Genomic DNA, 17,922 nt, shown 5'->3' with positions numbered 1-17,922 from the left:
GGAGTACTGCACTGTCAGAGGGGCAGTACTGAGGAACCGCTGCACTGTCGGTGGGGCAGTACTGAGGGAGAACTGCACTGCCTGAAGGCCAGTAATGTAGGAGCGCAGAACTGCCGGAGAGGCAGTACTGAGGGAGTGCTGCACTGTCAGAGGGGCAGTACTGAGGGAGCACTGCATTGTCGGAGGGGCAGTACTGTGGGAGCGTCGCCTTGTCGGAGAGGCATTTCTGGGGGAGCATCGCAATGTTGGAAGGGCAGTACTGAGGGAGCGCTGCACTGTCAGAGGGGCAGTACTGAGGGAGTGCTGCACTGTCGGAGGGGAAGTGTTGAGGGAGTGCTGCACAGTCGGAGGGGCAGTACTGAGGGTGCGCTGCACTGTCGGAGGGGCAGTATTGAGGGAGTGCTGCACAGTCGGAGGGGCAGTACTGAGGGTGCGCTGCACTGTCAGAGGGACAGTACAGAGGGAGTGATGCACTGTAGGAGGGGCAGTGATGAGGAAGTGCTGCACTGTCAGAAAGGCAGTGCTGAAGAAGCGCTGCACCGTCGGAGGGGCAGTACTGAGGCAGAGCAGCACTGTGGCGGGGGGCAGTACTGAGGGAGCGCTGCACTGTCGGAGGGGGAGTACTGAGGGAGCACTGCACTGTCGGAGGGGCAGTACTGAGGGAGCGCTGCACTGTTGGAGGGGCAGTACTGAGGGAGAGCTGCACTGTCGGAGGGGCAGTACTGATGGAGTGCTGCACTGTCGGAGGTGGAGTACTGAGGGAGCGCTGCACTGCCGGAGGGGCAGTACCGCAGGAGCACTGCACTGTCGGAGGGGCAGTACTGAGGGAGCGCTGCACTGTTGGAGGGGTAGTACTGAGGGAGCATCGCACTGTCGGAGGGGCAGTACTGGGGGAGCATCGCACTGTCGGAGGGGCAGTACTGAGGGAGCGCTGCACTGTCGGAGGGGCAGTACTGATGGAGTGCTTAACTGTCGGAGGGGGAGTAGTGAGGGAGCGCTGCACTGTCGGAGGGGCAGTACTGATGGAGTGCTTAACTGTCGGAGGGGGAGTAGTGAGGGAGCGCTGCACTGTCGGAGGGGCAGTACTGAGGGAGTACTGCACTGTCGGAGGGGCAGTACTGAGGAACCGCTGCACTGTCGGTGGGGCAGTACTGAGGGAGTGCTGCACTGTCGGAGGGGCAGTACTGAGTGAGCGCTGCACTGTCCGAGGGGCAGTACTGAGGGAGCACTGCACTGTCGGAGGGGCAGAACTGGGGGAGCATCGCCTTGTCGGAGAGGCAGTTCTGGGGGAGCATCGCAATGTTGGAGGGGCAGTACCGAGGGAGCGCTGCACTGTCGGTGGGGCAGTACTGAGCGAGAGCTGCACTGCCGGAGGGGCAGTACCGCAGGAGCACTGCAATGTCGGAGGGGCAGTACTGAGGGAGCGCTGCACTGTTGGAGGGGTAGTACTGAGGGAGCGTCGCACTGTCGGAGGGGCAGTACTGAGTGAGCGCTGCACTGTCGGAGGGGCAGTACTGATGGAGTGCTTAACTGTCGGAGGGGGAGTAGTGAGGGAGCGCTGCACTGTCGGAGGGGCAGTACTGAGGGAGTACTGCACTGTCGGAGGGGCAGTACTGAGGAACCGCTGCACTGTCGGTGGGGCAGTACTGAGGGAGAACTGCGCTGCCGGAGGAGCAGTACTGAGTGAGAGCTGCACTGCCGAAGGGGCAGTACCGTAGGAGCGCTGCACTGTCCGAGGGGCAGTACTGAGGGAGCACTGCACTGTCGGAGGGGCAGAACTGGGGGAGCATCGCCTTGTCGGAGAGGCAGTTCTGGGGGAGCATCGCAATGTTGGAGGGGCAGTACCGAGGGAGCGCTGCACTGTCAGAGGGGCAGTACTGAGTGAGTGCTGCACTGTCGGTGTGGCAGTACTGAGCGAGAGCTGCGCTGCTGGAAGGGCAGTACTGTAGGAGCGCAGAACTGCAGGAGGCGCAGTACTGAGGGAGTGCTGCATTGTTGGAGGGGCGGTATTGAGGGAGCGTCGCAGTGTCGGAGGGGCAGTACTGGGGGAGCATCGCACTGTCGGAGGGCAGTACTGAGGGAGCGCTGCACTGTCGGAGGGGCAGTACTGACAGAGTGCTTAACTGTCGGAGGGGGAGTAGTGAGGGAGTGCTGCACTGTCGGAGGGGCAGTACTGAGGGAGTACTGCACTGTCAGAGGGGCAGTACTGAGGAACCGCTGCACTGTCGGTGGGGCAGTACTGAGGGAGAACTGCACTGCTGGAAGGGCAGTACTGTAGGAGCGCAGAACTGCCGGAGAGGCAGTACTGAGGGAGTGCTGCACTGTCAGAGGGGCAGTACTGAGGGAGCACTGCATTGTCGGAGGGGCAGTACTGTGGGAGCGTCGCCTTGTCGGAGAGGCATTTCTGGGGGAGCATCGCAATGTTGGAAGGGCAGTACTGAGGGAGCGCTGCACTGTCAGAGGGGCAGTACTGAGGGAGAGCTGCACTGCCGGAAGGGCAGTACTGTAGGAGCGCAGAACTGCCGGAGGGGCAGCACTGAGGATGCGCTGCACTGTTGGAGGGGCAGTACTGTGGGAGCGCTGCACTGTTGGAGGGGCAGTACTGAGGAAGCGCTGCACTGTCGGATGGGCTGTACTGAGGGAGCGCTGCACTGTCAGAGGGGCAGTACTGAGGGAGCGCCGCACTGTCGGGGGTGGCAGTACTGAGGGAGCACTGCACTGTTGGGGGGCAGTACTGAGGGAGGGCTGCACTGTCAGAGGGGCAGACTGACGGAGTGCTGCACTGTCGGTGGGGCAGTACTGAGGGAGAGCTGCACTGCCGGAGAGGCAGTACTGACGGAGTGCTGCACTGTCGGAGGGGCAGTAATGAGGTAGCGCTGCACTGTCGGAGGGGCTGTACTGAGAGTGCACTGCACTATCGGAGGGGCTACACTGAGGGAGCGCTGCACTGTCGGAGGTGCAGTACTGAGGTAGCCCTGCACTGTCGGCGGGGCTGTACTGAGGGTGCGCTGCACTGTTGGTGGGGCAGTACTGATGGTGCGCTGCACTGTTGGAAGGGCAGTACTGAGGGAGCGCTGCACTGTCGGACGGGCAGTACTGAGTGAGCGCTGCACTGTCGGGGGGGCAGTACTGATGGAGCGCTGCACTGTCGGGGGGCAGTACTGAGGGAGTGCTGCACTGTCGGGGGCAGTATTGAGGGAGCGCTGCACTGTCAGGGCGTCAGGGCGTCAGTGCTGAGGAATGGCTGCACTGCTGGAGGGGCAGTACTGAGGGAGGGCCGGACAGTCGGAGGGGCAGTACTGAGGGAGCGTCGCACTGTCGGAGGGGAAATACAGAGGGAGTGCTGCACTGTCGGAGGGGCAGTTCTGAAGGAGTGCTGCATTTTCTGAGGGGCAGTACTGAGGGAGCCCTGACTGTCAAAGGGGCAACACTCAGGGAGTGCTGCACTGTCGGAGGGGCAGTACTGAGATAGTGCTGCACTGTCGGAGGGGCAATACTGAGGGTTCGCTGCACTGTCGCAGGGGCAGTAATGAGGGAGTGCTGCACTGTCGGAGGGGCAGTACTGACAGAGCGCTGCAGTGTTGGAGGCGCAGTACTGCGGGAGCGCTGCATTGTCGGAGGGGCAGTACTGACGGAGCGCTGCACTGTCCGATCTGAATAAGGAGCTCACCGTTCGAACAGCTCCCGTCGGTAACTCTCCCAACAACTATGAATTCTGCTGCAAGCACCCGCACAGAAAGGTTCCAGGATGGGAAAGCAAATTTCTTTTTATAATGAGCCACAGATAGATTTATTGGTGGTTCAGAGGTTTTTCTGTTCATTCATTTTTTGGATTTGTAGGCAAGTCCAGCATTTATTGCCCATCCCTAGTTGCCCTTGAGAAGGTGGTGGTGAGCCACCTTCTTGAACCGCTGCAGTCTGTGTGGTGAAGGTGTTCCCACAGTGCTGTTAGGTAGGGTGTTCCAGGAGTTTGACCCAGCAACAATGAAGGATCGACGATATACTTCCAAGTCAGGATGGTGTGTGACTTGGAGGGGAACTTGGAGGTAGCGGTGTTCCCATGCGCCTGCTGCCCTTGTCCTTCTAGGTGGAAGAGGTCGCGGGTTTGGGAGGTGCTGCCGAAGAAGCCTTGGCGAGTTGCTGCAGTGCATCTTGTAGATGGTACACACTGCAGCCACGGTACATCGGTGGTGGAGGGAGTGAATGTTTAAGGTGGTGGATGGGGTGCCAATCAAACGGGCTGCTTTGTCCTGGATGGTGTCGAGCTTCTTGAGTGTTGTTGGAGCTGCACTCATCCAGGCAAGTGGAGAGTATTCCATCACACTCCTGAATTGTGCTTTGTAGATGGTGAAAAGGCTTTGGGGAGTCAGGGGTTGAGACACTCGCTGTGGAAAACCCAGCCTCTGACCTGCTCTTGTAATGAAGCAAACAAAACTGGAGAGCCCTTTGTCTGATAGTTAACAATTTTCCCCAATTGTGTTCCAGATTGGTTCGTACTTTGGTTCTGAGCTGTGCACCCTGGATCTGACTGGAGACGGCGAGACTGATTTACTCCTGATTGGAGCCCCTCTGTATCATAATCCGGGGATCGGGGGAATAGTGATTGTCTGTACAATGTCTCCGGAGGTAAGGACCGCGATTTTACCCCTTCCCATTCACTCCCATTGTACACAATCCCAATGGACCCAACCCCTTCCCATTCACTCGCATTGTGCACAATCCCAATGGACCCAACCCCTTGCCATTCACTCCCATTGTACACAATCCCAATGGACCGAACCCCTTCCCATTCACTCCCATTGTACACAATCCCAATGGACCCAACCCCTTCCTATTCACTCCCATTGTACACAATCCAAATGGACCCAACCCCTTCCTATTCACTCCCATTGTACACAATCCCACTGGACCCAATCCCTTCCTATTCACTCCCATTGTACACAATCCCAATGGACCCAATCCCTTCCTATTCACTCCCATTGTACACAATCCCAATGGACCCAACCCCTTCCTATCCACTCCCATTGTACTCAATCCAAATGGACCCAACCCTTTCCTATTCACTCCCATTTTACACAATCCCAATGGACCCAATCCCTTCCTATTCACTCCCGTTGTACACAATCCCAATGGACCCAATCCCTTCCTATTCACTCCCATTGTACACAATCCCAATGGACCCAATCCCTTCCTATTCACTCCCATTGTACACAACCCCAATGGACCCAACCCCTTGCCATTCACTCCCATTGTACACAATCCCAATGGACCGAACCCCTTCCCATTCACTCCCATTGTACACAATCCCAATGGACCCAACCCCTTCCCATTCACTCCCATTGTACACAATCCCAATGGACCCAACCCCTTGCCATTCACTCCCATTGTACACAATCCCAATGGACCCAACCCCTTCCTATTCACTCCCATTGTAAACAATCCAAATGGAGCCAATCCCTTCCTATTCACTCCCATTGTACACAATCCCAATGGACCCAATCCCTTGCCATTCACTCCCATTGTACACAATCCAAATGGACCCAACCCCTTCCTATTCACTCCCATTGTACACAATCCAAATGGACCCAACCCCTTCCTATTCACTCCCATTGTACACAATCCCAATGGACCCAATCCCTTCCTATTCACTCCCATTGTACACAATCCCAATGGACCCAATCCCTTCCTATTCACTCCCATTGTACACAATCCCAATGGACCCAACCCCTTCCTATTCACTCCCATTGTACACAATCCAAATGGACCCAACCCCTTCCTATTCACTCCCATTGTACACAATCCAAATGGACCCAACCCCTTCCTATTCACTCCCATTGTACACAATCCCAATGGACCCAATCCCTTCCTATTCACTCCCATTGTACACAATCCCAATGGACCCAATCCCTTCCTAATCACTCCCATTGTACACAATCCCAATGGGCCCAACCCCTTCCTATCCACTCCCATTGTACACAATCCAAATGGGCCCAACCCTTTCCTATTCACTCCCATTGTACACAATCCCAATGGACCCAATCACTTGCCATTCACTCCCATTGTACACAATCCCAATGGACCAAATCCCTTGCCATTCACTCCCATTGTACACAATCACAATGGACCCAATCCCTTCCCGTTCACTCCCATTGTACACAATCCAAATGGACCCAATCCCTTGCCATTCACTCCCATTGTACACAATCCAAATGGACGCAATCCCTTCCTATTCACTCCCATTGTACACAAACCCAATGGACCCAATCCCTTCCTATTCACTCCCATTGTACACAATCCCAATGGACCCAATCCCTTCCTATTCACTCCCATTGTACACAATCCCAATGGACATAATCCCTTCCTATTCACTCCCATTGTACACAATCCCAATGGACCCAACCCCTTGCCATTCACTCCCATTGTACACAATCCCAATGGACCCAACCCCTTCCCATTCACTCCCATTGTACACAATCCAAATGGACCCAACCCCTTCCCATTCACTCCCATTGTACACAATCCCAATGGACCCAATCCCTTGCCATTCACTCCCATTGTACCCAATCCCAAAGGACCCAACCCCTTCCTATTCACTCCCATTGTACACAATCCAAATGGACCCAACCCCTTCATATTCACTCACATTGTACACAATCCCAATGGACCCAACCCCTTCCCATTCACTCCCATTGTACACAATCCCAATGGACCGAATCCCTTCCTATTCACTCCCATTGTACACAATCCAAATGGACCCAACCCCTTTCTATTCACTCCCATTGTACAAAATCCCAATGGACCCAATCCCTTGCCATTCACTCCCATTGTACACAATCCCAATGGACCCAATCCCTTCCTATTCACTCCCATTGTACACAATCCCAATGGACCCAACCCCTTCCTATTCACTCCCATTGTACACAATCCAAATGGACCCAACCCCTTCCTATTCACTCCCATTGTACACAATCCCAATGGACCCAATCCCTTCCTATTCACTCCCATTGTACACAATCCCAATGGACCCAATCCCTTCCTATTCACTCCCATTGCACACAATCCCAATGGACCCAATCCCTTCCTATTCACTCCCATTGTACACAATCCCAATGGACCCAATCCCTTGCCATTCACTCCCATTGTACCCAATCCCAATGGACCCAATCCCTTCCTATTCACTCCCATTGTACACAATCCCAATGGACCCAATCCCTTGCCATTCACTCCCATTGTACACAATCCCAATGGACCCAATCCCTTCCTATTCACTCCCATTGTACACAATCCCAATGGACCCAACCCCTTCCTATTCACTCCCATTGTACACAATCCCAATGGACCCAACCCCTTCCTATTCACTCCCATTGTACACAATCCCAATGGACCCAATCCCTTCCTATTCACTCCCATTGTACACAATCCCAATGGACCCAACCCCTTCCTATTCACTCCCATTGTACACAATCCCAATGGACCCAATCCCTTCCTATTCACTCCCATTGTACACAATCCCAATGGACCCAACCCCTTCCTATTCACTCCCATTGTACACAATCCAAATGGACCCAACCCCTTCCTATTCACTCCCATTGTACACAATCCCAATGGACCCAACCCCTTCCCATTCACTCCCGTTGTACACAATCCCAATAGACAGAATCCCTTCCTATTCACTCCCATTGTACACAATCCAAATGGACCCAAACCCTTCCCATTCACTCCCATTGTACACAATCCCAATGGACCGAATCCCTTCCTATTCACTCCCATTGTACACAATCCCAATGGACCCAACCCCTTGCCATTCACTCCCATTGTACACAATCCCAATGGACCGAATCCATTCCTATTCACTCCCATTGTACACAATCCAAATGGACCCAAACCCTTCCTATTCACTCCCATTGTACACAATCCCAATGGACCCAACCCCTTGCCATTCACTCCCATTGTACACAATCCCAATGGACCCAATCCCTTCCTATTCACTCCCATTGTACACAATCCCAATGGACCCAACCCCTTCCTATTCACTCCCATTGTACACAATCCAAATGGACCCAACCCCTTCCTATTCACTCCCATTGTACTCAATCCCAATGGACCCAATCCCTTGCCATTCACTCCCATTGTACACAATCCAAATGGACCCAACCCCTTCCTATTCACTCCCATTGTACACAATCCCAATGGACCAAATCCCTTCCTATTCACTCCCATTGTACACAATCCCAATGGACCCAATCCCTTCCTATTCACTCCCATTGTACACAATCCCAAAGGACCCAACCCCTTCCCATTCACTCCCATTGTACACAATCCCAATGGACCCAACCCCTTCCTATTCACTCCCATTGTACACAATCCCAATGGACCCAACACCTTCCTATTCACTCCCATTGTACACAATCCCAATGGACCCAATCCCTTCCTATTCACTCCCATTGTACACAATCCCAATGGACCCAATCCCTTGCCATTCACTCCCATTGTACACAATCCAAATGGACCCAACCCCTTCCTATTCACTCCCATTGTACACAATCCAAATGGACCCAACCCCTTCCTATTCACTCCCATTGTACACAATCCCAATGGACCCAATCCCTTGCCATTCACTCCCATTGTACACAATCCCAATGGACCCAATCCCTTGCCATTCACTCCCATTGTACACAATCCAAATGGACCCAACCCCTTCCTATTCACTCCCATTGTACACAATCCCAATGGACCCAATCCCTTCCTATTCACTCCCATTGTACACAATCCCAATGGACCCAATCCCTTCCTATTCACTCCCATTGTACACAATCCCAATGGACCCAATCCCTTCCTATTCACTCGCATTGTACACAATCCCAATGGACCCAACCCCTTGCCATTCACTCCCATTGTACACAATCCAAATGGACCCAAACCCTTCCTATTCACTCCCATTGTACACAATCCCAATGGACCCAATCCCTTCCTATTCACTCCCATTGTACACAATCCCAATGGACCCAACCCCTTCCTATTCACTCCCATTGTACACAATCCCAATGGACCCAACCCCTTCCTATTCACTCCCATTGTACACAATCCCAATGGACCCAATCCCTTGCCATTCACTCCCATTGTACACAATCCCAATGGACTGAATCCCTTCCCATTCACCCCCATTGTACACAATCCAAATGGACCCAACCCCTTCCCATTCACTCCCATTGTACACAATCCCAATGGACCCAATCCCTTCCTATTCACTCCCATTGTACACAATCCCAAAGGACACAACCACTTCCTATTCACTCCCATTGTACACAATCCAAATGGACCCAACCCCTTCCTATTCACTCCCATTGTACACAATCCCAATGGACCCAACCCCTTCACATTCACTCCCATTGTACACAATCCCAATGGACCGAATCCCTTCCTATTCACTCCCATTGTACACAATCCAAATGGACCCAACCCCTTTCTATTCACTCCCATTGTACAAAATCCCAATGGACCCAACCCCTTGCCATTCACTCCCATTGTACACAATCCAAATGGACCCAATCCCTTCCTATTCACTCCCATTGTACACAATCCCAATGGACCCAATCCCTTCCTATTCACTCCCATTGTACACAATCCAAATGGACCCAACCCCTTCCTATTCACTCCCATTGTACACAATCCCAATGGACCAAATCCCTTCCTATTCACTCCCATTGTACACAATCCCAATGGACCCAATCCCTTCCTATTCACTCCCATTGTACACAACCCCAATGGACCCAACCCCTTCCTATTCACTCCCATTGTACACAATCCCAATGGACCCAACCCCTTCCTATTCACTCCCATTGTACACAATCCCAATGGACCCAACCCCTTCCTATTCACTCCCATTGTACACAATCCCAATGGACCCAATCCCTTCCTATTCACTCCCATTGTACACAATCCCAATGGACCCAATCCCTTGCCATTCACTCCCATTGTACACAATCCAAATGGACCCAACCCCTTCCTATTCACTCCCATTGTACACAATCCAAATGGACCCAACCCCTTCCTATTCACTCCCATTGTACACAATCCCAATGGACCCAATCCCTTGCCATTCACTCCCATTGTACACAATCCCAATGGACCCAATCCCTTGCCATTCACTCCCATTGTACACAATCCAAATGGACCCAACCCCTTCCTATTCACTCCCATTGTACACAATCGCAATGGACCCAATCCCTTCCTATTCACTCCCATTGTACACAATCCCAATGGACTCAACCCCTTCCCATTCACTCCCGATAGGACTTAGAGGTGAATGGCTTGCATTTGATTTTTCTGATTGGACCAGAGTTCACTTCACATCTGCATTTTGCCTCTCCACGTCTGCAATATACAGATGTGAAATTGCAGCCAATCACAGCCTTACCCTTCATTAGAGTGGATCTTGCTGTCCCTTTGTGTGGGTCCGACTCAAGCTTTACAGACGGAGCCATTTTCCATTGATGGACTGTGAGAGGCATTGCAAGCTGTAGATCCATGGTCGAGCAGCCCGGGACCTGAAGAGGGGAGGGAGAGAGGGAGGTGGAGAGGGAGGAAGGGGGGGAGGAAGGGGGGGTAGGAAGAGGGGGGAGGGAGGGAGGGGAGGAAGGGGGAGGGGGTGAGGAAGGGAGGGGTGAGGAAGGGAGGCGGAAGGAACGGGGAGGAAGGGAGAGAGGGAAAGGAGAGAGTGAGGGAGGGGAGAGAGAGAGGGAGGAACAGGAGGGGACGGAGAGAGGGAGGAACAGGAGGGCAGGGAGAGAGGGAGGAAAAGGAGGGGAGAAAGAGGGAGGAATAGGAGAGGAGGGAGAGAGGGAGGAATAGGAGGGGAGGGAGGGAGGAAGAGTAGGGGAGGGAGGGAAGGGAAGGAGGGAGTGAGGGGAGAGGGAGGGAGGAATAGGAGGGGAGGGAGAGAGGGAGGAATAGGAGGGGAGGGAGGAAGAATAGGGGAGGGAAGGAGGGAGTGAGGGAGAGGAGTGGAGGGAGAGAAGAAGGAATAGGAGGGGAGGGGAGGGAGGGAAGGGAGGGAGAGAGGAGGAGAGCGAGAGAGGGAAGGTGAGTCAGTGAGACGGAGTGAGGGAGGGAAGGAGAGGGGCATTGTAGGAGGAAAGCAGAGATGGAGTGAGGGAGAGAGGGAGTGAGTGAGATAGGGAGTGAGGGAGGGAAAGTGCGAGTGAGGGACAGAGAAATTCCCGTTGACTCCACCTCTTCTCCCTCTCTTGACAGGGCAATTTCTCCTGCCCTCGGTCACTTCGCGGGGACGAGGGGAATGGGCTTGGCCGGTTCGGGAGCTCCATTGCAGCCCTGAGAGACCTGAACGGGGATGGGCTGGGAGACGTGGCCATCGGCGCCCCACTGGAGGACGAACATCGCGGGAGCGTCTACATCTACCACGGGGAGAGGAATGGAATCAGTCCCAAATACACCCAGGTCAGAGGGCAGCCCAGGGGGTTCTGGGCCTAGGTAGAGCCAGGTCAGGGGGTCAGCCCAGGGGCTTCTGGGCCTAGGTAGAGCCAGGTCAGAGGTCAGCCTAGGTGCTTCTGGGCCTAGGTAGAGCCAGGTCAGAGGTCAGCCTCGGGGCTTCTGGGCCTAGGTAGAGCCAGGTCAGAGGTCAGCCGAGAGGCTTCTGGGCCTAGGTATAGCCAGGTCAGAGGTCAGCCCAGGGGCTTCTGGGCCTAGGTAGAGCCAGGTCAGAGGTCAGCCCAGGGGCTTCTGGGCCTAGGTTGTGCCAGGTCAGGGGGTCAGCCCAGGGCACGAAGTCAGGGGTCAGCCTTGAAGCCTCGGTCCAGGTAGAGGCAAGACGGTCTCCCGTAGCAACAACAACATATATTTAAATAGCACCTTTAACATCGTAAAGTGTCCCAAGGTGCTTCACAGGAGCGTAAATCAGACAAAATTTGACACTGAGCCACTGAAAGAGTTATTAGGGGCAGGTGACCAAAAGCTTGGTCAAAGAGGTTGGTTTTAAGGAGCTTCTTAAAAGGAGGAGAGGCGGAGAGTTTTAGGGAGGGAAGTTCCAGAGCTTGGGGCCCAGGCAGCTGAAGGCATGGCCACCAGTGGTGGAGCGATTGAAATCAGGGATGCTCAAGAGGCCAGAATTGGAGGAGCGCAGAGATATCGGAGGGTTGTGGGGCTGGAGGAGGTTACAGAGATAGGGAGGGGGTTGAAGGCCAAGGAGGGATTTGAACACCAGGATGTGAATTATAAAATCAAGGCATTGAGGAGAGGAGGGAGGGAGGGATGAGGAAATGATGGTCTCCCTCCCTCCATCCCGCCCTCCTCTAACCCAAACTCCTTGCCCCTCCCTCCCCCCTCTAACCCCCCTCTTCTATCCCCTCCATTCCTCCTCTAACCCTCCATCCCCTCACCCCTCCCTCCTCTAATCCCCCTCTGCACCCCTCCCTCCCTCCCCCTCTCATGCCTCCTCTTCTCACCCCTCCCTCCCTCCTCTAACCCCCCTCACCTCACCCATTCCTCCTTCCTTCCTCCAACCCCATCTCCTCCCACCCCTCACTCCCTATCCCTATCTCCTCACCCCTCCCTCTCTACCCCCCTTAACCCCCTCTCCTTGCTCCTCCTTCCCCCCTCTAGCCCCCTTCTCCTCACCCCTCCCTCCTCTAACCCTCCATCCCCTCAGCCCTCCCTCCTCTAACCCTCCATCCCCTCACCCCTCCCTCCTCTAACCCTCCAGCCCCTTACCCCTCCCTCACTCCTCTAACCCTCCATCCCCTCACCCCTCCCTCCTCTAACCCTCCATCCCCTCACCCCTCCCTCCTCTAACCCTCCAGCCCCTCACCCCTCCCTCCTCTAATCCCCCCTCTTCTCCCCCCTCCCCCCCTCTTCTCACCCATCCCTCCTCTCACACCCCTCTCCTCATCCTGCTTCGTTGATCTACTCTCTGAATGCCTGCTCTTGTTTTGACAGCGGCTTCAAGGTGGGAAGTATTCCTCGGCCTTGAGATACTTCGGACAGTCGCTCAGCGGAGTGCTGGATGTGAGTGGGGACACGCTCACTGATCTGGTGGTCGGAGCCCTCGGGACGGTGGCAGTGTTTCGGTACGGACCTGCTTTCTCTCTGGTGCAGTGCCGGACCTCCTCCCTCCGGCTTAACGGAGCGCAGTCTGTTGATATATACGTGGATATTCACAAGCTGATATATACTCAGATATTCACAAGCTGATATATACGCAGATATTCACAAGCTGATATATACACAGATAATCACGAGCTGATATATACGCAGATATTCACGAGCTGATATATACGCTGATATTCACAAGCTGATATATACGCTGATATTCACAAGCTGATATATACGCTGATATTCACAAGCTGATATATAGGCTGATATTCACGAGCTGATATATAGGCTGATATTCACAAGCTGATATATACGCGGATATTCACAAGCTGATATATAGGCTGATATTCACAAGCTGATATATACGCGGATATTCACAAGCTGATATGTACGCAGATATTCACACGCTGATATATACGCTGATATTCACAAGCTGATATATACGCAGATATTCACAAGCTGATATATACGCTGATATTCACAAGCTGATATATACGCTGATATTCACAAGCTGATATATACGCTGATATTCACAAGCTGATATATACAGTGATATTCACAAGCTGATATATACGCAGATATTCACAAGCTGATATATACGCTGATATTCACAAATTGCTATATATGCTGATATTCACGAGATGATATTTAGGCTGATACATAAACCCATACTCTCCCATACTTCTTCTAAGGTGGGTGAACTAATCCACACATTCAATCACAAACTAGTGAGCACAGGCCTACCAGTGCCACACCCAGGCTCTCTCGCCCACTCAAGAGTCGCGCTTCGCCCTCCCCGCTCCTTCCGCGGGTCGTCCTGTGCTCCCCAACTCGCACCCGCTCGCTGTGGAAACCACTGCTGGCAGTCGGTCTAACATCTCTTTCCCCCTCTCCGTGTCATTCCCCGGCAGCTCCCGACCGGTCTTGAACGTGTCGGTCGCGATCGCTTTCGATCCGGCACAGATCCCGTACGAGGCCTACGAATGCCGCCGAGCCATCTCACCGAACACGCCAATAAGTAACGCCACCGTGTGTTTCAGCGTGGTCAAGACCCTGGCAGACAACTTGGGTGAGTTGGGTGGGGGAGGGTGGTTGGGGAACATGTGCCTCGACAACAACACCTTAGAAAAAAAATAGGAGCAGGCCATTCGGCCCTTCAAGCCTGCTCCACCATTCATTATGATCATGGCTGATCCTCTATCTCAATACCATATTCCCGCTCCCTCCCCATACCCATTGATGCCTTTTGTGTCTAGAACTCTATCTATCTCCTTCTTAAATATATTCAGTGACTTGGCCTCCACAGCCTTTTGTGGTAGAGAATTCCACAGGTTCACCGCCCTCTGAGTGAAGAAATGTCTCCTCAATCTCAGTCCTAAATGTCCTACCCCGTATCCTGAGACTGTGACCCCTCGTTCTAGATCCCCCCAGCCAGGGGAAACGTCCTCCCTGCATCCAGTCTGTCTAGCCCTGTCAGAATTTTATACGTTTCAATGAGATCCCCTCTCATTCTTCTAAACTCTAGTGAATACAGGCCTAGTTGACCTAATCTCTCCTCATATGACAGACCTGCCATCCCAGGAATCAGTCTGGTGAACCTTCGCTGCACTCCCTCTATGGCAGGTATATCCTTTCTTAAGTAAGGAGACCAAAACTGCGCACAATACTCCAGGTGTGGTCTCACCAAGGCCCTGTATAACTGTAGTAAGACATCTTTGCTCCTGTACTCAAATCCTTTTGCAATGAAGGCCAACATACCATTTGCCTTCCTAGCTGCTTGCTGCACCTGCATGCTTGCTTTCAGTGACTGGTGTACAAGGACACCCAGGTCCCTTTGTACATCAACATTTCCCAATCTATCACCATTTAAATAATACACTACCTTTCTGTTTTTCCTACCAATGTGGATAACTTCACAGTTATCCACGTTATACTGCATCTGCCATGTATTTGCCCACTCACTCAACTTGTCTAAATCGCCTTGAAGCCTCTTTGCATCCTCCTCACAACTCACAATCCCACCTAGTTTCGTGTCGTCAGCAAACCGGGAAATATTACATTTGGTTCCCTCATCCAAATCATTGACATACAGGAAACTTTCGATTTACCGGCACCTAAATAACCGGAAATCTCGGTTAACTGGCAAAATTCAGGAGTAGGTTTTACTTCATATTGTATTTGCCTTCTTCCATCTGTTGCTGTGCAAGGGTGTGACTGCAGCTGTTGCTAAGCTACAGAGACGCTTGGAACTTGTGGCCATTGTTCTACAGTTGTTGCTAAGCAACAGGGTTTGTTGCTTTATACGGAGCTGTTAGCTCTCCCTATCTTTTAATATAGCGTTCGGTAATCCGGAATTTTTGATGAACCGGCACCATGTCGGTCCCATCCGTGCCGGATAAAAAAAAGTTTCCTGTATATTGTGAATAGCATTGATCCCTGTGGGAGTGTTATCAAACAAAATTTGAGACCGATCCATGTAAGGAGATATGACCCAGCGACCATGAAGGAACGGCCGATATACTTCCAAGCCAGGATGGTGTGTGACTTGGAGGGGAACTTGGAGGTGGTGGTGTTCCCACTCGCCTGCTGCCCTTGTCCTTCCAGGCGATAGAGGTCGCGGGTTTGGGAGGTGCTGCCGAAGAAGCCTTGGCGAGTTCATGGACTCATAGATCAGTACAACACAGAAGGAGGTCATTCGGCCCATCGAGTCTGTGCCAGCTCTTTCGAAGAGCAATCCAGCTAGTCCCACTCCCCCGCCCTTTCCCCATAGCCCTGACAATTTCTTTCCTTCAGGTGCTTATCCAACTCCCTTTTGAAAGCCACGATTGAATCTACCTCCACCACCCTATCAGGCAGTGCATTCCAGATCCTAACCACCCGCTGCGTAAAAAGGTTTTTCCCCATGTCACCTCTGGTTCTTTTGCCAATCACCTTAAATCTGTGCCCTCTGGTGACTGATCCTTCAGCCATTGGAAACAGTTTCACCTTATTTACTCTATCTAAACCCTTCACCATTTTGAACACCTCCATATCAAATCTCCTCTTAACCTTCTCTGCTCTAAGGAGAACAATCCCAGCTTCTCCAGTCTCGCCACGTAACTGAAGTCCCTCATCCCCGGTCCCATTCTGGTCAACCTCCCCTTAAACTTCTCTGCTCTAAGGAGAACAATCCCAGCTTCTCCAGTCTCTCCACATAACTGAAGTCCATCATCCCTGTTACCATTCTGGTCAATCTCCCCTTAACCTTCTCTGCTCTAAGGAGAACAATCCCAGCTTCTCCAGTCTCTCCATACAACTGAAGTCCCTCATCCCTGGAATCATTCTGGTCAATCTCCCCCTTAACCTTCTCTGCTCGAAGAAGAACATCAGCTTCTCCAGTCTCTCCACATAACTGCAGTCCCTCATGCCTGTAACCATTCTGGTCAATCTCCCCTTAAACTTCTCTGCTCTATCATATCATACAATCATAGAAGTTTACAGCACAGAAGGAGGCCATTCGGCCCATCTTGTCCGTGCCTTCCCGACAAAGAGCTATCCACCCTAATCCCACTTTTCAGCACTTGGTCCGTAGCCTTATAGGCTACAGCACTTCAAGTGTGTATCCAAGTACTTTTAAAATGTGATGAGGGTTTCTGCCTCTCCCACCCTGTCAGGCAGTGAGTTCCAGACCCCCACCACCCTCTGGGTGAAAAAATTTCTCCTCAAATCCCCTCTAAACTTCTGACCAATTACTTTAAATCTATGCCCCCTGGTTATTGACCCTTCTGCTAAGGGAAATAGGTCCTTCCTATCCACTCTATCTAGGCCCCTCATAATTTTATACACCTCAATTAAGTCTCCCCTCAGCCTCCTCTGTTCCAAAGACAACAACCCCAGCCTCTCCAATCTTTCCTCATAGCTAAAATTCCCTAGCCCAGGCAACATCCTTGTAAATCTCCTCTGCGTCCCTTCTAGCGCAATCACATCCTTCCTGTAATGTGGTGACCAGAGCTGCACGCAGTACTCTAGCCGCGGCCTAACTAGTGTTTTATACAGTTCAAGCATAACCCCCCTGCTCTTACATTCTATGTCTCGGCTAATAAAGGCAAGTATCCTGTATGCCTTCTTAACCACCTTATCTACCTATCCTGCTACCTTCAGGGATCAGTGGACATGCACTTCAAGGTCCCTCTGATCTTCTGCACTTCTCAGTGTCCCACCATTTTTGTGTATTCCCTTGCCTTGTTAGCCCTCCCCAAATGCATTAACTCACATTTCTCCAGATTGAATTCTGTCCACCTGACCAGTCCATTGATATCTTCCTGCAGTCTGCAGCTTTCTTCTTCATTATCAACCACACGGCCAATTTTTGTATCATCTGCAAACGTCTTAATCATACTTCCTACATTAAAGTCCAAATCATTGATGTATAGCACAAAAAGCAAAGGACCCAGTACTGAGACCCGGGAACCCCACTGGAAACAGCCTTCCAGTCACAAAAACACCCATCAAACATTACCCTCTGCTTCCTGCCTCTGAGCCAGTTTTGGATCCAACTTGACCCTTTGCCCTGGATCCCATGGGCTTCTACATTTGTGACCAGTCTGCCATGTGGAACCTTATCAAAAGCCTTGCTAAAGTCCATATACACTACATCAAATGCATTACCCTCATCTACCCTCTTTGTTACCTCCTCAAAAAATTCAATCAACTTTGTCAGACACGACCTTCCCTTTACAAATCCGCGCTGACTGTCCTTGATTAATCTAAATGAAGATTTATCCTGTACCTCAGAATTTTTTCCAATAAATTTCCCACCACCGAGGTTAGGCTGAC

At 52.2% G+C, this 17,922-nt stretch overlaps 1 protein-coding gene across 1 annotated transcript in view; it reads left to right on the top strand.

Annotated features, from left to right (window-relative positions):
* LOC147095432 (integrin alpha-X-like) overlaps positions 1–17,922 on the top strand; it is a 245,987-nt gene that overhangs the window by 170,865 nt on the left and 57,200 nt on the right. The window contains exons 13-16 of the mRNA XM_085973634.1: positions 4,486–4,626; positions 11,254–11,457; positions 12,952–13,082; positions 14,019–14,176. Coding sequence (XP_085829760.1) covers positions 4,486–4,626; positions 11,254–11,457; positions 12,952–13,082; positions 14,019–14,176 — 634 coding nt within the window. The remainder of the gene's footprint in view (positions 1–4,485; positions 4,627–11,253; positions 11,458–12,951; positions 13,083–14,018; positions 14,177–17,922) is intronic.

This window comes from Somniosus microcephalus, unplaced genomic scaffold, assembly GCF_052327205.1.
Source record: "Somniosus microcephalus isolate GS21.2 unplaced genomic scaffold, FLI_Smic_1.0 unresolved_chr1, whole genome shotgun sequence".
Lineage (NCBI taxonomy): Eukaryota > Metazoa > Chordata > Chondrichthyes > Squaliformes > Somniosidae > Somniosus > Somniosus microcephalus.
The sequence above is the reverse complement of the archived record's forward strand: the minus strand, read 5'-3'. Positions and strand labels throughout refer to the sequence as shown.